This window comes from Petaurus breviceps, unplaced genomic scaffold, assembly GCF_028583685.1.
Source record: "Petaurus breviceps papuanus isolate PSGF00001 unplaced genomic scaffold, PetGlider_PUasm1.0 181, whole genome shotgun sequence".
NCBI lineage: Eukaryota > Metazoa > Chordata > Mammalia > Diprotodontia > Petauridae > Petaurus > Petaurus breviceps.
Window position 1 is genome coordinate 23,415,885 of NW_027185784.1, and position 21,489 is coordinate 23,437,373.

A 21,489-nucleotide genomic window follows, 5' to 3' on the forward strand; every position below is an offset into this window, starting at 1 on the left:
GGACTTTAGGATTGTACAGAAAGATTGCTTCATCAGATGGTAGCATCCTTCTCCCCTAACTCGCAACAACTGAGGAAGCAGTTTGCTTTATTCGGGTTGTCTATTGCTGAAAAACACAACTGTGGTTTTTACCCAAATCCAGAGAGGTGAAAGTAGAATTGATTTTCAAATATCACTGTATTTGGCAGTAGAGGACAGGAATACTTAGCACAATCTTCTTGATTAAAAAAAAAAAAGGATTAATTCCTACTGATTGTTTGGGAACACAGATTTTGAAACCCTCTTTTCTGAAGCATTTTCATTGAGGGAAAAGCCTCACCTTACTGCATCAGAGAGGTAAAGGTGGAGTATCCCATCTGTACCCATAAGTCCCATCCCTATCTTGCAATCCATCCTTCCATCATATCAGCTGGCATTTTCACAACCACAGAGTGGTACAGTAGACAGAGGATAGGGGCTGGAGTCAGGAGGATCTGAGTTCAACTTCAGCAGCTTGTGCCAGGCAAATCAAAGTGCCACACAGCTACCAAAGATCAGGAGAAGAAAGTTCCAAGCGTGGGCCCTTTATGTTGTCAAACAGTTCAACAGCAGAAACTGATATGGTTTTATCAGCAGAAATGACATTAAAGGAGATGCTTTACCACCAGCCCTGAGTGGTGGTAAAGTGGGAAGAGATATGGGCTTGGAGTCAGGAAGACCTGAGTTCAAGTGTGGCCTCAGACACTTACTAGCTGTGTGACCCTGGGCCAGTCACCCTCAGTTTCCTCATCTGTAAAATGGGGTAGTAGCCTCTACCTCCTATGGCTGTTGCAAGGATCAAATGAGACAATAATTGTAAAGCAATTAGGACAGTTATTAAATAAATGTTAATGATTCTTACTATTCTCATCATACATGTTAGTTTTTAGTACTTGCCTGACAATCAGGAGTGATTAAGGCAAGGGCTAGGTCTGGCATATGGGTGAAAGTCACCATTCTTTTTGCAGCATTTGCTAGAACTGATCTGTCTCCTCACCTTGATTAGAATCTCAATGAGAGTGGGGACCCACCTCTCCCCATAAACCTGGTCAATAGAGGGATGCATGGCTGGGGGGTGGGGTGGGGGGCGGGGACTGCCTCCTGATCAAGCCTGATTTTATTGCTGCCTTGTCCCAGGCTCCCTCCCTCTCACCTGTGTGTGGCTCAATACTGGGAGAGATGCCTGGTGGGCTGAGCAGAAAGCCTTGCTGTCTTCCCAGCTCTGAACTTCCAAGGAGAGATAGTAACAGTGTTCTTCTGACCATACCCAGCCTTCTGGACAAGGTCGGCACTTTGCTCCTGTGGACACAGGGACAAAATAACCAGCTTGGCCACTGGGGTAAACCTTGAAGAATAAGAGGGGAATTCCAGTTGGGAGCGATGGTGGGGGGATGGAGGATGGAGGGAGGAGAAATCGGGAAGGGGATACTGAAAGGGAGGAAGGGGGAGAAGGGAAGCAGAAGGTGCTGAAGGGACGGAGGAGGAAACTTTCAGGAGTTGCATTACCTACTCGAGAGGCCAGGGCCACGATGGTGACCACAGCCACAGCCAACAACACTGCCAGGACGGCCAGAGACCAGCGTAGGGATTTCATGTATGCTGGCAGGCCTAGAAGGTGGAGAGACACAGACAGAATAGGCAAAAACAAGGAGAAAGCCAAATCATTTTGGGGAAGATGGGAGCAGAACAGCACCTGATCCGGGTTATCCCATATTGATTACAGAAGGGGCAGAGGCCAGTGACCCCATGGAGGAGTGGGGGAAAGGACAGCAATCAACTGAGAGCTATGGGAGTTTTTAAAAAAATTTAATTTTGTTGTTGTTCAGTCATTTCATTCATGTCTGACTCTTTGTGACCCCATTTGGGGTTTTCTTGGCAAAGATACTGGAGTGGTTTGCCAGTTCCTTCTCCAGCTCATTTGACAGATTCAGAAACTGAGGCAAACAGAGTTAAGTGCCTTGCCCAGGGTCACACAGCTAGGAAGTGTCGGAGATTGGATTTGAACTCAGAAAGATGAATCTTCATGATTCCAGGTCAGACATTCTATGTACTATGCCACATAGCTGCCCCAAATTTAATTTAGAATCTTTTTTTAAAGCAACAGAAAATATACCACTCATCTACTTTTAAAATTAGGAATAAGGAACATAAAACTAACTACTTGGGAAATATAATGAATAATCAGTTTTTATTGAGTACCTACTGTGTGCAATGACTATGGGGAATACTGGAAAGAACTTACCAGATACACACACACACACACACACACACCCCACATACTTTTGGGTAAGTCACTTTTCCATCTCAGTCTTAGTTTAAAAAGAGGAAATTGAACTAGATGATATCTACACACTTTTCCAGCTCAAATATCCCATAATCTATTTCCTTTTTGGCTTGTGAGAAAAGGATTTTAAAAAGTGTCTTCTATGTTTTAGGCACTGTACTGTGCTAAGCAATGAGGATACAAAGGCAAAAAAAAAACCCCAGCCCTCGCCCTTGAGGAGCTCACACCCTAACAGGAAAGGGGAAGAAGGGGAGGGAAGGATACAACATTCAAACTACTGTATACAAGATATGGATAAGACAAATTGGAGATAATCAGTAAAGGGAAGGCATTAGCATTAAGAGGGATCAGAAAGGCTTGTGGAAGATAGAATTGTAGCTGGGACCAGAAAAAAGGTAGGAAAACCCAGGAAGCAGAGATGGAGAAGAGAGAATGTTCTAGGCATGGGCATTTAGTAGCCAATAAAAATGCAGTTGGGAGGTGAATGTCTTGTGTTAAGGAAGAGCAAGGAGGCCAAAATATCACAGGACTGGAAAGGTAAGAAAGGGTCGTATCATAAAGGGCTTTGAATGTTAAATCCTAGAGATAATAGAGAGCAGTAGTCAGCTGCAACACTCAGATCTGAGCTTTGTTGTTGTCCAGATGTGTCTGACTCTTTGTGACCCCATTTTCTTGGCAGAGATACTGGAGTGGTTTGCCATTTACTTCTCCAGCTCATTTGACAGGTGAGGAAACTGAGGCAAACTGGGTTAATTGACTTTCCCAGGGTCATACAGTTAGTAAGTGTCCGATTTGGGATTTGAACTCAGGTCTTCCAGACTCCAGCTGCTTCTGGTGGAGGCAGATGGTAAAGTACAGTGCAAATTTTAAAGGACCCTATAAATTCCAGTTACTATGATCATTGTTATCTGCCTGGTGAGGATGACATCATTCTCTGAGCCTTCAGCTGTACTCCTCTTGACCTCAAGCAATATTTATAGAGGAATACGGGGGTGTGCTGGTAAATGTTTACCAACCAGGCTCTCTGGCAGAAAAAAAATAAATGTGCATACACTCTTACATGTAATCTGCATTATTAACACTTTCTTAAATCTGGGCAATCAACGAAATCATAAATCTGTCCCAGATTGGTAGCATTTGCCAAATGCTGAGTGGTAAATGCTCACACTGAAAAGTTAACAATGGATTACAATGGGTTGGGTTGGAGTTGCTTCTGACCTCTACTAGCAAATGCAAGTCACTAATCCCCTTCATCTTTGTGAGTTCAAATGCAGCCTCAGACACTTACTAGCTGTGTGACTGGACAAGTCACTTTAACTCTGTTTGCCTCAGTTTCCTCATCTGTAAAATGAGCTGGAGAAGGAAATGGCAAACTACTCCAGTACCTCTGACAAGAAAACTCCAAACGGGGTCACAAAGAGTCAGACAGGACTGAAAAATGGCTGAACAACCACAATCTCTAAATGTTCCAGGCAGCTGTCTAATGCTATGACTTACAAAGGATTGCTGATCTGTATTGGTCGTTTCCCCACAGAGTTCACTATACCGATGAAATCACAGAAGGAAGAGGAAAAAGGAACTGGCCTGGAGATGGCAGGAGATGAGGAGCTGGGAGAAGGGGGAAGGACGAAGGGGGGAGAAATGGGGAGAGAACAGGCAGCAGACAAAGCCATCTGAGAGGGAGACTGAGGAGTTGGGGAGGAAAAAGAAGAAGGGAGGGAGAGAGAACAGGGGAAGGGATAAAAGGAACAGGCAGGAAAAATAGAAAAATGGAGAGACACCTGAGAGAAATGGAGAGATGCAGTGGGTTTTGTTGTGAGTGTGCTCCTGATGTCAGTATTAAGTGGTTGCAGTTGGGTAGCCACTTAGAGTGATAGTGGGGGACAGGGAGAGGAAGAAGGGAGAGAGGAATTGAGGGGGGAGGGGGTAAAGGAAGGGGGATGGGTCTGCACATACTGCATCATATAACAAAAAAAGGAACTCCAAAGAAAAGCCAGAATAAAGAGTGCCCTCAAAGAACACGGAATAACCAACAGGATGCCCATGGACTCTAGACATCAAGAGAAAATAAGGAAGGCCCCCAACATCGAGGTTCTGAGACGCAGCTGCTTCTGTTTTGTATTTTAGTTTCATTAATGTGTTTTCCTGTGAAATTCTGAAGGTTTTGTATGTCTAGGAAGGAAGAGCTTAGCCTTGAAATTTTGCTTTTGGACCTTAGATATCAAATGATTGTCTAAGTCTGAAAGTCCCTTTGATACACAAAATCATTTTTTATTCTTTAGAGATGCCCCCTGGCCTCATTCCAGCATGCCATGAAATTAGAATTTGAACATTTGCAGCATTTTTAGAAATTGCTGAGCCTTCAATTTTCCTTTAGCTCAGGTGGATCAGTTTTTTAAATCAATCAATTAATTAATTCTTAGTTTTCAACATTCACTTCCATAAGTTTTAAAATTTCTCTCCCTCCCTCCCCTTAGCGCTCCCCAAGACAGTGTACAATCCGATATAGGCTCCACATATCCATTCTGATTAAACATATTTTTCAGATTAGTCATGTTGTATAGAAGAACTAGAATGAATGGGAGGAACCAGGAGAAAGAAAAAACAAAACCAAAAAAAGAGAGCAAATTGTCTGCTTCAGTCTGCATTCAGATTCCATATTTTTTCCTCTGGATGTGTATGGCATTTTTCATCACAAATCTTTTGGAGTTGTTTTAGGTTGGATCAGTTTTTTAAAATTTTGTTTTGCTTTCCTTGGGGCCTACTTAGGAGTCCCCATCCCATCTCCCCCAAACAATAGTGATGAATCCCCTTCAGGAATAAATAAATGTGTTCACTCATCCTCTGCTAAATTTTGCTCTTGGGTAGATTTTCTGTCTTATATACATTCTTTTCTTTACTGGGATACAGAAAAAAATTGCAGTACATTAGAAAGAGAACATTGAATCTGGGGACAAAAGGCTTAGATTTGGTTTCTCCCTCTATCTGCTTACCTATGTGACCTTGGGCAGGTCACTGACGCTCAAATCACAAAGTAGAAATAAATGTATGAATAAAAGTAGAAATAAATGAATTAATGAATAAAAAAGTAGAAATAAATGAATGAATAAAAAAGCATTTATTAATCATTAGTTATGTGCAAAGATGGTACTGTGTACTAAGCACTGAGAATGTAAATAGGAAAGCAAGATAGTCTCAGTTCTTAAGGAGCTCCAGTTTTAATGGGGGAGAAAACATATATAGAAGGTTTCAGTTCTGGGTCAGATGGAAAGGGACTGTAGTCCTTGTAGCAGCAAAGTTGGGGGCGGGGAGTGGGGAGAGGAAAGGGAATATGGCATCTTCTATGTACCAGACACTGTGCTAAGATCTTCACAAATATTATCTCATTTGCTCTTTAAATAACCTTTGGAGGTAAATGCTGTGATTATCCGCATTTTACAGATGAGGAAACTGAAGCAGAGGCTCAGGGTCACACAGCTAGTAAGTGTCTGAGGTCACATTCGAACCCCGGTTTTTTTTTTGACTCCAGGCCCAGATCTCTGTCCTCTGCACCACTATCTACTACTGATGAAAATGCATCTATTTCAATGTCATTTTTGCTGATAAAACCACATCCATTACTGACAGCACAAAGGATGCTGAAGGGTAGAATTTTCTTTTCCTGATTTTAAGCAGCTGCGCGGTGCCTTGATTTCCCTGGTTCCCCATCTCTTTGTTAAAGGGCCTTTGTGTCTTGACGAGGCAGGCTCATCTGCTCTTTGGGCAGTGGTGGGACAGACAGCTGGTGGAGAGCACTGGTCCTTTCTCCACAGGGATTGCCCCCCTGGCATGAATGCTGTGGAAACTGGCCTGGAAGCCATTTCCTGGGGCTGGTGCCTGGGGTCTTGGGCTGTCTACCTCAAAGTCTGAGGGGAGGTGATTGACTTGCTTGGTACCTGTTTTCCCTCGTCTCTCCCTTGGGTGCCTTGTTGCTTCAAAAGGGACTTGGGCAGGTCTGGCCATACCTGAAAAATCCCTCCTATAACATACCACCAAGAGGTTAACCAACCAACCTTTCCTTGAAGTCCTTCAGTCAAGGAAACCTCACTAGCTCTTGAGGCAACTTACTCTACTTTTATCTTGTTTGCAAATTTACTTTTCATTTTTGACCCACTGCTTCTAATCTACTTTCTGAGATCAATCAAAACAAATATAATTTCTTTTCTACCTAGTGATCCTTCAGATCCTTAAAGATAGCTACCATCTTCCTCCTTAAGTCTGTTTCTCTAGGCTAGACATCACCAGACCCTTCCAAGGGAGATACTCCTGCAGCATGAATCTGATCCTTCATAATCCTGATTGCTGTCCTCTGGACACTCCCCAGCTTATCAGTCCTCCCTAAAATGTAGCACCTACAACTGGACATAAAGCCCACAGGGACCATCACCTCTCCCTAGTCCTGGATGCCCTGTCTCTTATCATAGCCCACAGTCACACTAACCTTCATTCCTGCCAGACAATACCACTAGACAATACCACTAGCTCACGTCCAACATCCAATCTACTGAAGCCCCCAGACTTTTTTCATCTGAATTGTGGCCTAGCCAGGCCTCTCCCCATTTTGTACTTGGGAGGCTGATTTTTCAAGCTGGTTCCCAGCTTGGCATCATCTGCATGTTTGTTAAGAATGACAACCTTTTTCTAAGTCATTGATAAAAGTATTAAACCAAACCCTATGGGACCACCTGGGCTCCTCTGGCCCTCACCAGAGATCTCCATCTCTTTCAAGCTCATATCTAACCATCTATGACTATTCTGTGACTTGCCTCATTCAAAACCTTCTAAATCCACTCAATGTCCTATTTAAAATCAAAACAAAACTTTCAAAAAATTCCCAGTTAGTTATTATTTCCCCCTCCCTCTGCCCACCTGGTTGAATAATAAAAAATGAAAAATAAAGCTCTCATGGAAAATATGCATAGTTCAGCAAGACAAATTCCCACCTTGTCTATATCTAAAAACGTGCCAGTTTCTAGCCTTTATTTCTACATTTTCTCCATAAAAATAGCATGAGAAATTTTATCAAATACTTTGCCAAAATCTAGGTAAACTCTATGGCATTCTTGGCCAGTCCCGGTCAGACTTGACCTTGGTGGATCCATGTTTCACAATCACGGCTTCCTTTTATGTTCATTAATTATCCCTTTAGAAAGGGCTTTTTTTGGTTTGTTTTAGACCTTGGATTTCATCCCTCTATCCATGCAGATCAACACTTCATCTCTAATGTGCAGTCTTAGAGTTGCTAGGCCACTAAGACAGTAAAAGATCTAGTCATGACCATACAGCGAGGGTATGTCCAAGGCAAGGCTTGACCTCAGGGCTTCTCTCTGAATCCAAGGCTGGCCCTCTACTCACTAGCACAGGCTGCTTATCTCTAATAGTAAGGGCTAGAATTTTGCTAGGAATCAAAGTCAAGCTCACTGGCTTTGGTTTTTCAGGTTTCTCTTCCCTTTTTTTTTTAATTAAAAAAAATTTTTTTAATGGTTAATCTGCACACATCTTTTAAACAAATTTAAGTTAGTTGGTAAGTTCCCTTTCCATACTCAGGAGTTTATTTAGAAAACTGCCCTTTACTGAGGAGAAATAGGAGAATAATCTACACAGTCACAGCAATATTGTAGGATGATCACATGTGAAAGACTTAGTTATTCTGATCAGTGCAATGATCCAAGATTATTCCAGAGGACTTATGATGAAAAATGCTGGCCATCTCCAGAAAAAAAAATTTGATGGAGTCTGAATGCAGATTAAAGCATATATTTTTCTTGTTTTTTGCAACATGACTAATATGGAAATCTGTTTTTGCATGATTTCACATGTATAATTGCAATCATATTTCTTGCCTTCTTAATGGATGGGGAAGGAAGGGGTGGAAGGGAAGGAGAGACTTTGGAACTCCAAAATTTAAAAAAATGAATGTTAAAAATAAATAGTAATTTGAAAAAAAAAGCTTTCCTTTTTCCACTTCATTGGAGTTATTTCTTTGTGTCTTCAGAATTTTACTCTTGAAAATTTACCATCCCTTTTAGGCAGACTTCCACCAGTCAAATTTTAGTCCATGGATTGGTTCCTCCCTATCCTTTGAACACTTTGAAAACTGTTCTCCTGAAATCATTTCCCCTCTCTCAGCTTCAGTTTTCCTCCTCTATAAAATAGGGGAGTTGAACTAGATTGTAAAATCTGTTCTAGATCAAAGGCTAAAATTTATAAACAAGTCTCTTGGCTCCTGGTATTTTCTCTGGCTTTCTTCCATGCCTGGAATGCTCTCCCTCCTCATCTAAACCTACTGGTTTCCCTGGCTTCCTTTAAATCCCAACTATAATCTCATCTTTTACAGGAAACCTTTCTCCACTCCTTAAGAGAGTGCCTTCTTCCTGTGCCTTCTCTCAGTTAATTATTCCCTAGTTAACCTGTATGTATATACTTTGCATACATTCCTTTGCTTCTTGTCTCCAGTATTTGATTTTGAGCCCTTTAAGGGCAGGAACTGTCTTTTGCCTCTTTTTATTAGCCTAAAACTGATCACAATGCCTGGCATATAGTAGAGGATTAACAGATATATATTTATTGATTGGAGAAATGTTTTTGCAACTCCTGGCTTGTCAAACTAAAATCATCCTCTAGCTATATGATAACTCCTGGCAGGATTATTTTTTTTTGAGGGGGGAAAGCAAGGCAACTGGGGTTAAGTGACTTGCCCAAGATTATACAGCTAGTAAGTGTTAAGTGTCTGAGACTGGATTTGAACTCGGATCCTCCTGACACCAGGAACGGTGCTCTATTCACTGTGCCACCTAACTGCTCTGACTTTTAGATTTTCTTTCTTTTTTTCCCAGCAGGATTATTTTCAAGTCATTACCATAGCTCTCCCTGTTCTGTACCCCAAACAAACCATACAGTTTGTAGAATCCTTAGGCAAAAGAAATAATAATGATAAGCAGCTCTTATGCTTAATGATAAGCAGAGACCTTGGAAGATCTCTGAAATGCTAATTCATATCTATTTTTAGTTTTACATAATTATTAGCCTGGAATGTATCATCTATTCAAGGTAACTGAATATTTTTGAATGTAATTGCTTTTTTAAAACCAAAGTATGAAATCAAAGGAAAAAACATCTCTTCTAGACCTTTGTAATTTCATTTCAAGGGACACCAGAAATATATAATAACAACTCCCTTATGCTCCAAAGCGCCTCCTGGTTAGTGTGATGGTTGTAGAAATAAAATGGAATATTTGTCAGACTCTGGAGTAGCAAAGGTCTAACTTGCTCACTAATATTGCCCTTATGGTAGAGAAAATTCTCAATAACAAAATTCATCTGGAAGAACAAAAGGTCAAGAATATCAAGGAAATCAATGAAAAAAAATGTGAAGGAAGTTGGCCTAGCAGTACCAGATCTCAGCAGTGGTAGCAATCATGATCTCATACAAAGCAAAAGCAAAAAAGGTACCATGGATAATGAAGTACTAGCAATACTAAATATATATGCACCCATGGTATAGAATCCAAATTCTTTTTTTTTTAAGCAATTGGGGTTAAGTAACTTGCTCAAGGTTACATGGCCAGTTATTTTGTGTGGGTGTTAAGTACCTGAGGCTGGAACCAATCCCGAGTCTCCTGACAACAAGCTCTTACTCACTGCACCACCTGGCTGACCCTAGCATCCAAATTCTTTTTTTTTAAAAGCAATTGGGGTTAAGTAACTTCCTCAAGATTACACGGCCAGTTATTTCTGGGTGTGGTGCTAAGTATCTGAGCCCGGATTCAATCTCCAGGTCATCCCGACACTGGAGCTGGTGCTCTTACTCGCTGAGCCATCTGGCCACCCCCATCCAAATTCTTTTTTTTTTTTAAGCAATCAGGGTTAAGTAACTTTCTCAAGGTTACATGGCCAGTTATTTCTGGGTGTGGTGCTAAGTATCTGAGCCCGGATTCAATCCCCAGGTCATCCCGACACTGGAGCTGGTGCTCTTACTCGCTGAGCCATCTGGCCACCCCCATCCAACTTCTTGTCCTCTCCTAAGCAATTAGGGTTAAGTAACTTGCTCAAGGTTACACGGCCAGGTGTGTCTGGGTGGGTGCTAAGTGTCTGAGCCCGGGATTCGATCTCCAGGTCGTTCTGACACTGGAGCCGGTGCTCTTACTCGCTGTGCTACCTGGCCGCCCCCCATCCAAATTCTTAAAAGAAAATTTAAATGACTTACAGGAGAAAATGGACAGTAAAGCTAGGCTAGTGGGGGACCTCAACTTTTCCCTCTCAGAGCTAGACAAATCTAACAAAAAAATAAAGAAGAAAGAAATTAAGGAGAGGAATAGAATTTTAGAAAAGTTAGATATGATAGACCTCAGGAGAAAACTGAATGGAAATATACCTTTTTCTCAGTGGTACATGGCACTTACACAAAATTTGACCATGTATTAGGACATAAAAACCTTACAACCAAATGCATCTTTTTTTTTTCTGGATCAGAATGCAATAAGATTACAACAAGGAGCGTGGAAATAGATTAAAAATTAATTGGAAACTAAATAAATAATGTAATCCTCAAGAAGGAGTGGGTAAAAGAATAAATCATAGAAACAATCAATAATTTCATTAAAAAGAACAACAATGAGACAACATACCAAAAATTGTGGGATGCAACCAAAGCAGTATTTAGGGGAAAATTTTTATATCTAAAATGCTTACATAAATAAAATAGAGAAAGAGATAATCAGCTAATTGGGCATGCAGCTTAAAAAATTTTTAAAAAGAACAAATTAAAAATCTCCAATTAAAACCAAATTGGAAATTCTGAAAATGAAAGGAAATTAATAAAACTGAAAGCAAGAAAACCATTGAACTAATAATAAAACTAGAATGTTGGTTTTATGAAAAAAAAAACCCACAATAAAATAGATAAACCATTGGTTAATTTCATTTGAAGAAAAAAAAAGAAGAAAATCAAATTATCAGTATCAAAAATGAAAGGGGTGAATTCACAGTCAATGAAGAGGAAATGGAAGTGATTATTAGGAGCTATTTTGCCCAACTAAATGCCAATAAATCTGACAATCTATGTGAAATGGATGAATATTTATGAAAATATAAACTGCCCAGACATACAAAAGAGGAAATAGAATATTTAAATAACCCTATCTCAGAAAAAGAAATTGAATAAGCCATAAATGAGCTTCCTAAGAAAAAATTCCCAGGACCAGATCAATTCACAAGAGAATTCTACCAAACATTTAAAGAACAATTAATTCCAATACTGTATAAACTATGTGGAAAAATAGACAAAGAAGGAGTTCTACCAAATTCCTTTTATGACACAAATATGGTGCTGATACTTAAGCCAGAAAGAATCAAAAGAGAGAAAGTAAACTATAGACCAATTTCCCTAATGAATATTGATGAAAAATTTTAAATAAAGTACTAGTAAGGAGATTATAGCAATATATCACAAAAATTATGAACTATGACCAGGCAGAATTTATACCAGGAATGCAAGACTGGTTCAATATTAGGAAAACTATCAGCATAATTGACCACATCAATAACAAAAACAACAAAAATCATATGATTATCTCAATAGATGCAGAAAAAGTTTTTGATGAAATACAATACTCATATCTATTTAAAACACTGGAAAGCATAGGAATAAATGGAGCTTTCCTTAAAAATAATAAGTAGTCTCTATCTAAAACTACTAGCAAGCATTATCTGTAATGGGGATAAGATAGAAGCCTTCCCAATAACAGAATTCATCTGGAAGAACAAAATGTCAAGAATATCAAGGGAATCAATGAAAAAAAAAGTGTGAAGGAAGTTGGCCTAGCAGTGTCAGAACTCAAACTCTATTATTACAAAGCGGTAACCATCAAAACAATCTGGTACTGGCTAAGAAATAGAGTGGTGGATGAGTGAGATAGATTAGGTACAGAATACACAGTAGTAAGTGACCATAGTAATTACTATTTGACAAAAATTTCTGGAAGAACTGGAAAGCAGTTTGGCAGAAAATAAGTGTAGCCCAACATCTCACACCATATATCAAGATAAAGTCAAAATGGGTACATGATTTAGTCCTAAAGGGTGATCTCATAAGCAAATTCAGGGATCCTGGAAAATTTTATCTGTATTATCTATTGATAAGGGAAGAATTTATAATAAAACAAAGATAGAGAGCATTACATTGATTACATTATATTAAAAAGGTTTTGCAGAAACAAATCAAATGTAGTCAAGATTAGAAGGAAATCAGAAGACTGGGGAAAATATTTTTATAGCAAGTTTTTCTGACATTTATTTATTATTTCTCAAATATAGAGAGAACTGAGTCAAATGTATAAGAATATGAGTATTCCCCAATTGACAAATGATCAAAGAATATAATAAATAGGCAGTTCTCAGATGAAGCAATCAAAACTATCTATAGTCATGTGAAAAAATGCTCTAAATCAATAGTGATTAGAGAAATGCAAATTAAAATAACTCTGAGGTACCACTCCCTACCTTTCAGTTGGCTAATATCACAGAAAAGGGAAATTAAAAAATTGGAGGGGATGTGGAAAAATTGGGACACTAATGCATGGTTGGTAGAGTTGTGAACCAATCCAACCATTCAGGAGAGCAATTTGGAACTAGGTTCAAAGGGCTATAAAACCGTGCATACCTTTTGACCCAGCAATACCATTACTAGGTCTGTATCCCAAAGAAATCAAAGGAAAAGGAAAAGAACTTACAAATACAAAAATATTTATAGCAAGACTTTTTGTGGTGGCAAAGAATTTGAAATTGAGGGGATGCCCATTAATTGGGGAATGGCTGAAGAAGTTGTGGTATATGATTGTGATGAAATACTATCGTGGTATAAAAAATGATGAGCAAGAGGGTTTCAGAAAAATCTGCAAAGACACATGAATTGATACAAAGTGAAGTGAGCAGAACCAGGACAACATGGTACACTGTATAACAGCAATATTGTATGATCAACTATAAATGACTTAGCTCTTCTCAGCAAAACAAGACAGTTCTGAAGGACTTACGAAGAAAAATTCCATCCACCTCCAGAGAAAGAACCAATGGAGTCTGAATGCAGACTGAAGCATACATTTTAAACTTTATTTTTTTGGGGGGAGGTATGTGTGGTCTGTTTTCTTTAGTAACATGGCTAATATGGAAATTATTAAAATATATAATCTATATGAAATTTCTTGCTTTCTCAGGGAAGGAGGGAGAAAATTTAGAATTCAACTTTTTAAAAAAATGAAAGTTAAGGGGGTAGCTAGGTGATGCAGTGAATAGAGCACCAGCCCTGGAGTCAGGAGGACCTGAATTCAAATCCGGCCTCAGACACTTAACACAAAAACTAGTCTTGTGACCTTGGGCAAGTCACTTAACCCCAATTGCCCTACCTTCCCCTCCTCCAAAAAAAAAAAAAAGCAAAAATGAAAGTTAAAAATTGTTTTTAAATGTAACCAGGAAAAATAAAATACAATTTTTAAAATTTGAAAGTGAATTTAATGCAACAGAAAGACTAATCATGATTTATGGTCTTTGGAAGTCTTGGAAGTACACTAGTAATCTAAGAACTAGGCAGTGAACTTAGAAGAGCTCAGATAGAAGCCTTCTCCCATAAGCACATTCTTGATACTATTAGCTAAGTACCAGGGCAGTGAGGAGCCTGATAGGAAGAGAGAATCCTGATGGCTAACCAGCCCTTGGTGGGTAGTTGGGTGGCTGGGGGACTGGTATTGTTGCTGAATGGGGGCAACCACCACAAATGGAGATCAATGACATTATCCCAGTGGGGTCTCAATGTTTTGGTTAGGCATGAGCTCCAGTGAGCCTAATTTAAGACTAGATCATCATTCATTGTTCAGAGGGCATAAAGCAGGTTAATGAGATGAGACAACACACAGGTGCTGATGCATTCATTTATTTTAGCTGACTTCCATATGAGAGGCAGCATGGCATAGTGGAAAGTGCTGGACTTGGAGCCTGAGGATTAGATGAGTATGAATCCTCCATGGGTCATTTTATTACCTATGCAATGGTGCCAGTTCATGAAACTCTATGGGCTTTGGCTTCTTCAGCTGTAAAACAAGGGGGCTGAACTAGATTCTTGGAGACTCTTAATCTGGGGTTCTTGACCTGATTTTTTTTTTTAGTTCTCAACATTCACCTTTATTAGATTTTGAGTTTCAACTATTTCTCCCTCTCCCATCTCCACAAGACAGCAAGCAATCTGATAGGGGTTATATATGTACAATCATGTTAAAGACAATGTCAATATTAGTCATGCTATGAAAGAAGAATCAGAATTAAATGGAAAAACCATGAGAAAGAAAAAGCAAAAAAAATAGTTCTTTCTCTGTATGTGGATAGAATTTTCCATCATGAGTCTTTTGGAAAGGTCTTGGAACATTTCATTGCTTTTTTTGGGGAGGGGGTCTTTATTAATTTATTTACTTTTAGTTTACAAGATTAATTTCCAGAATTCCTTGAGTTTCAAATTTTCTCTCCCTCCTCCTCCTCCCACCCTGCCTCCCCCTGTGGTGGCATACAATCAAGTATAGTATCTGCTAGTACTTTCACATTAGGCATTAGTCAGGTTATAAAGAAGGATTACATCAGATGGAATGAACAATGGGAAAGAGGAAACAAAACCAAACAAGAAAAAGAAAGAGAGCAGGTAGTTTGCTTCAGTTGACCTGATTTTTAAAGATATTTTGATAACTATATTTCAGTACAATTGTTTTCCTTTGTAATCCTTTGTTTTATTTTATGCACTTAAAATATTATTCTAATTTAAGCTATTTTCAGCAATACAATGATCCAAGACAATTCTCTAGGATTTATGATGAAAGGTGCTGTCCATCTCTAGAGAAAAAACTGGTAGAGTCCGAATGCAGATCAAAGATACTTTTTCTTTATTTTTCTTGGGGTTTCTTTTGTTCGTGTTTTCTTTCACAGAATGACTTATATGAAAATGTGTTTTGCATGACTACACATGTATAAGCTATGTCAAATTGCTTGCCTTCTCAATGAGGGGGAAATGGGAGAGAGGGAAAGAATTTGGAATTTGAAATTTGAAAGAAAAAAAAGAATGTTCAAATTGTTTTTACATGTAATTGAGAAAAAACAAAATGTTAAATGAGATTTTAAAAAATAAACTAAAACTATTATTCTGCGAAGGGGGCTATAGGCTTTACCAGACTGCTAGAGGGGTCTATGAAAAAGGTTAAGAACCCTTGGATTAGAGAGCTTAGAAGGTCACTTCTAGCTCTAAAATTCTTAAAGAACCACATGTAGGGGGTTCTTGCCCCTCTACTGTCTGAAGTTCTACCCTCTTTCTTTCCTTTCATTGTTAAGTTTCTCAAAGTACTTGCTTCCTCATTACTCCCTGCTTTAAACCTCTATCGTTTCCTGTTCTATGAATCTATTGAAGCTATTTTCTTGATGATAGAGAAACTCTTCTGGCCAAATCCAATTAACTGCCTTTTTCTCCTTCCAGCTGTACTTGGCCCTAGTGACTACTCTTCATTAACCTCACTGCCATCTGGTAACTTTTTGGTCCCTTAGCTTTCACTGGTTTACCTTCCTCTGCAAAGCCTCTCTTCTTTGTGCCCACTTCCTAAAATATGGGACCCTTGCCATCTACTTTGAAATTGAGCCGGACCTTGAAAAGTAGGTAGAATTGGCAGGGGGAAGGAACAAAATTAGAAGGTTGGAGATAGAAATGTGGGAGTCATTGGTGCTTTCCTTGGCTACTCCAGGACATTGTTCTTCCTTGCCTCTGAATTCCTATACCACTTGTCCTCTCTGTCCATATAACATTCATTCATATTCTCTCCCTCTCTCCCTCCCTCTCCTTCTCCTTTTCCCTCCTTCCCTTTCTCTATCTCTTTCTGTCTGTGTCCTTGTATCTGTCTCTCATTTTGGCACTCAGCACACTTAGCGGCTCCCATGTACATTTCTTCCCCGCCACCCCCCCCCCCATTAGATGGTAAGTTTCTGAAAGGCAGGGATCAACTTTCTTTTGGCTCCTTCTCAGAGCCTAGCAAATGGCTATGCATATAATAAATGATTCGCCAGTAAAGCAAGAGTTTCCCTTCCAGGTGATATCCTAGGACTAAGGGTCTTATAGATTCAATTTTACTATATCTAAACACAGTGGGCTCTTGTCCTGCTGAAACCACCTACCCTTCATCCCCTGTGTTCTGCTTGCAAATCCTTATTTCAGAAACTCCAATTAACTCTCTGCTCACTCTACCATGTTCTAGTTCAATCAATAAACCAAAAGCATTTATTAAATACCTATCATGTGCTAGGCACTACGCTAAGTACTGGGAATGCAAAGACAAAAGTTAAACAATATCTGCCCTAAAGGTATTTGACTGGGAGGAGAAAATATAGGTATACACTTATAGGTATTTATTAAGTATATGCAAGGTAATTTGTTGTGAAGCCACTAGGTGGCACAGTGGAGTGCTAGAGTCAGGAAAATTTATTTTCCTGAGTTCAAATACAACCTCAGACACTGAATGTATGACCCTGAGCGAGTCACTTAACCTTGTTTGCCTCAGTTTCCTCATCTGTAAAATGAACTGGAGAAGGAAGTGGCAAAACACTCCAGTACCTCTGCCAAGAAAACCCCAAATGGGGTCATGAAGAGTCAAAAATGACTGAAAAAGACTGAACAGTTTGGTGTGGGGAAGCATAAACAGCTCAGGGGAATCAGGAAAGACTGAAGGGAGCTTTGATAAAAAGTAGGAATTTTAAGAATCAGAGATGAGGAGACAGTACATTCCAGACTTGGAGGCTAGTCAGGGTCAAGTAGTGGGAAGGGGAGAGATAGGAGTGTTGTGGTGTTATAAAGGAACAGCAAGAGGGCCAGTTTGGCTGAACTGTAGACTGTGAGAAGACTAATCAAAGTGGGAAAGGCAGATTGCAGCCATGTTGTAAAGGGCCTTCAAAGCCAAGTAGAAGAGCTTATACTTGGTCTTAGAGGCAATAGGGAACCATTGGGATTTATGGAGTAGGGAATTGATATGGTGAAACCTGCACTTTAGGAAAATCTCTTCAGCAGCTGTGTAAAAGATGGATTGGAAAGGGGAGTAAGGAGCCCCAGAGAACAATTAGGAGGCTATTGCAAAAAGTCCAAGCAAGATGTGAGTTCAAGAACCTCCCCCAGTGGTTTCTTCCCTTTCAGGAACTTTCTCTTAGAAGTAGAGGAGGGAGAAAAGGAGGTTCATCTTAATTGCAGCCTATTCTAATAGACAGCAATCCCTAAAGAAGGGCTAGAGCAGTGAACTGAGAGACAAGGACATGGGGACTGGGGCACTAGGGGATTTTATCATGGAATTATGTAATCTTGAGTGTAACTGAGCTGTTCTATACCTCAGTAACTCTCTTGAGAAAAAAAATCCAGACACTGTTTCATCAGTGGAGAGTTTTGTTGGAAACTTTCAGCTATGCAAAGGGAGAACTCAACTCACCCTTCTTGGACTTGCCTTGGCACACGTCCTAAGACGTTAAATGATTTTACCTCCACAGTTAGTGTGAGTTAGAGGAAAGGCTTGGACTTAGGTCTTTCCTTCTTAAAGCCACTGATCCATGCATGCAGGGTACCTGTTCTCTCTTGTTATGACAGAAACACATTCTTGGGGAGATCAAAAGGGAGCTTTAGCCCAGATAGATGACCAGTAATACCACTGTCCAGCAAAGTTGGATCAACAATCCTACATTCATTCATTCAACAAAAGTTATTAAATGACTGCTGTGTACAAAATACTGTGCGAAGGAGGGCTGCAAAGATAAAGACAGTGCAGGGACAGGCTCAGTTCTATCTCTCCTTTCAGTATGGGTTCCTCCAATTCCCCATCTTGCCTACTGAAACCTCAAGGGCTGAACATCTTGCCCCAATTTCCCCAATCGTGGGGAGACTTAGTCTGATTTCCAGCATTCCCATTTACTACTCACTTCCCTTCCCCTCCCCTAGTCTCCCACAAATTATTCGAAAAGGAACATTCCATGTTGGGTAGAGAGTTCATTTAGCCAAAAGTATGTGAGTATGTGGAAGAAATGAGCCCAAAGAGAAATCAGACTTTGAACAGGATAGCATGGGTCAATAAATTCAGCCCTGGACTGAGAGCCCAGTGTCCAGGTACTGGTTAGGACCCTGGCTTATAAGCAAGCTTTGGTGCAAGTAAAACAAGGTTGAGAGTTCCCTCCCTACCGCTTAGCAGATGTGCAGGGAACAAGTGTGCTGGGAAAGATGCCTTGAAAAAGTCTAATTGAAATCCACAATTGCAGTTTTATTTTTATTTATATCTTCGAAGAGTCAGGCAAATAATAAGATGCAATTAATTTGTAACAAAATATCAACGTTCACAATAACAGGAAACGTCACATGACTAAGGTAGGGAGCTGAAAGAAGATGTAGGGGCTGGCATTCAGGGAGGAAGTATTCTCCAGCATTTCCAGAGTTAATTCCCCTGCATAACAGGCCAGCTGGGTCCAGTGGCGGGCACAGGCTGGATTTCCCTCTCTCTGGGTTCCTCCCTCGTCCCCCTTCTCCCACACTGGGAAAGGCAGGCGTGTCCTGATGGGACACTGGGGCTTTCCCTCCCCATTCCAGCCAGGAAGTGCGGGCTGACTAGGGTTCCCGGGTCGGGGGACCTCAGCAGGATGCGGTCTCTTACCTATGCGTGTGATGGCTTGGTGCAGCTTGTCTCCGTCAGCCCCGCACCCGGGCAGCAGCTTCTCCCACTCCTTGTCCTCCAGCCCCAGCTCCCGGCACCTACATCGGGGAAGCCCCGACGGAGATTCCCCGAACCGCACGGGTCCCGGGCTGGCCCGTCCCTCCTGCTCCCGGTACCGATCGGCCCAGCCGGCGAGGGGGTGCGGACTTCCCCCCCATGTGCTCCCAGGGGAAGGAGTCCGGGGCACCCCAGAGCGGGAGAAGGAGGAGTGGCGCGAGAAGGCGGGGGAGTCCGGCACGGGCACCGAGAAGAAGCGGGTGGTGGGCACGGGAGAGGGAGAGAGCCCCGAAACCGCCGCGCCCACGGGCTTCACTCGCACATCCACCTGCAGCTCCACCGGCGCCCAGGCCCCCGATCCCGCCTCGCCCGGCTCCCGCAGGGCGCCCGGGGTGGACGTCTCGCCCTCTCGAGGCTGAGCTTCTGCCGGGGCCGGGACGGGGACCAGAGCCAGGGTGCCCTCCCGATCCCCGCGGCCCTGGAGCTGCTCAGAGCTCGCAGATCCCCGACAGCGGAAAGAGCCGTAGCCCAAGCTCGGCTGTGGCACCCGGAGGAAGGCGGGGCGCAGAGAGACCGTCTTTTCCCCCGGGGGATCCCGGGTCCGAGTCGGGCTTGCGGCAGCCGTCGGCTCCTTGGGCCCCTGGGGATTCCCAACAGGCTTCTCCTGGGTCTCCGGCTGCTCCGGGGGCGACTGCTGTTCCCTGGGGACCTGCTGCTCCGGGGAGCCCAGCTTCTCCGGCTCCTGGGCCTGATTCTGGATCAGTTCCACTGGGAACTGGGACCCAGCCATTTCCTCGCCTAGGGCCGTCTGGTTCCGAACCATATCTCGAACTACCGGCTTTCAGCAGACAGAGAGGAGGGAGACCTCCTCACCTGCATGCAGGTAGAACTCAGCTCCGCCCTGCGGGCAGTTCTGATTGGATGAATGAAGAAGAGCGTTTGCTCACGCCGTTGGCTCGCACCCCACCGCCCCCGACGTCGTGCTGCGATTTGCTGTGGCTACGTTCCAGTAGTTACACCCCCTTGTCATAACCTCCCCGACCCCTCAACACCCAGACCTCAGGGCTGGAATGAGGTGGGGCAGATACTTGGCTGCTGCTGACAAGTGCGGACTAGCAGCTTTGGGAGACTCGGGCTATCCCAGGACCATAAAGGTGGTGGGTGTGTGGGCAGGGAAACCATGAAGTTGGAGCCCTGAAAACACTGCCCTCCTGTCCTCTCTTTTCCCTGTGTTGTTAGAGCTGGGAAACCCAGAGTTACAGTTTTGCCCTTGGGTCATCTCAAATGTTTCCTTAAGAGACTAGTAATTTAAAAGTTAATAAATATTTGGAGGTAACTTTAAAGGTGAGATACACCTCCTCATTAGATTTGGGTTGAGAACCTAGGGAAATCTTTAGGTAATAGACCCAAAGGAAATAAGGGAAGAGGTTCAATAAAACAAAGAGCTAATATGTGTTATAATGTCTGAGCAACAGCCATTTTTCATCTCTTTGGTTTTTCCTGTGTAGATGACCAGCATGTTAGTTTTTAGAATGCCTTGTAGTATCCGAGGACTTGAAGAAATCCTCCCAATATCACCCATAAACAGAAACATCCAGAGGGTCAGTTTTTCTACAGAAAACTCTCTTCTGTTTGAACTCCGAAGATCCTTCAAGACATCGGTGAGCATCTTTGGTGAGTATTCTCTACTTGCTTTGTGGTTGACTTGATACTGACAATCAAAGATGGTCGAACTAATTGTCGTTGTGGTTGTAGCCCAAGGGATGGTTGGATCTTTGGAGGATCTTAGCGTATAATGAGTGTGTTTGTGAGCTCTTACTTTAGACTTGCATTTGGCCTCAGCTCACTGAGAAACTGCCTCCATGTCTGGAGAGGTCAAAGACCAGAGAGCTGTCTATGATCTGGGATAAAAGTCATCTAAGGAACTTCTCTGGAGAGTTCCCAAAGAGAGCTCTGGAGAAGGACCCTTGAGTCTGTTTTGCTCTAAATAAAATGCTTAACACAATAACAACAACACATACGTGGAAATTGTTATTCAATGCATTTTTCGGTACAGAATGGGACCAAGATTCTGAGATGGTAGTTAGATGGTCAGTCCATTGAGTCAGTCCCTCCATTACCTATGTCTTGTACAGATGCTGCAGATAGACCATGACCTAGTGGGGAGAGAACTTAATAGAAAGAAAAGAGCAGACTGGCTTGTATTTGGGGAATTGCAGTGTCCCTTTGAAGATTCTGCACTGCTTAGACACAAAGGTCCATCTTTGTAATTGCAGGTTGGAGGGCCTGAGAACAGATGACCTGTAGAATCACTCCCCTAGGATCATTTGCTCTTGGGATGATGTAGGTATCAAGTCACAAATTGTTTTGGAGATAGTCCCTATTCCATGTAATTGC

General features: G+C 41.7%; 1 protein-coding gene across 3 annotated transcripts in view; it reads right to left on the minus strand.

Annotated features, from left to right (window-relative positions):
* Positions 1 to 20,020, minus strand: part of KLRG2 (killer cell lectin like receptor G2) — a 34,928-nt gene extending 14,908 nt beyond the window's left edge. Inside the window, exons 1-3 of one of the 3 annotated variants that reach the window (XR_011168185.1) lie at positions 19,036 to 20,020; positions 1,529 to 1,626; positions 1,172 to 1,317 (exon numbers count right to left, since the gene is read on the minus strand). Coding sequence is in view for 2 of the 3 variants with exons in the window: in XM_069087335.1 (XP_068943436.1) it covers positions 1,172 to 1,317; positions 1,525 to 1,626; positions 19,036 to 19,915 (1,128 nt within the window). In the remaining variant the exon portion in view is untranslated. Of the gene's footprint in view, positions 1 to 1,171; positions 1,318 to 1,524; positions 1,627 to 19,035 lie in introns of all 3 variants that reach the window. The other 2 variants (XM_069087335.1, XM_069087336.1) reach the window with 2 other exon arrangements.
* Between the last annotated feature and the right edge of the window lie 1,469 nt (positions 20,021 to 21,489).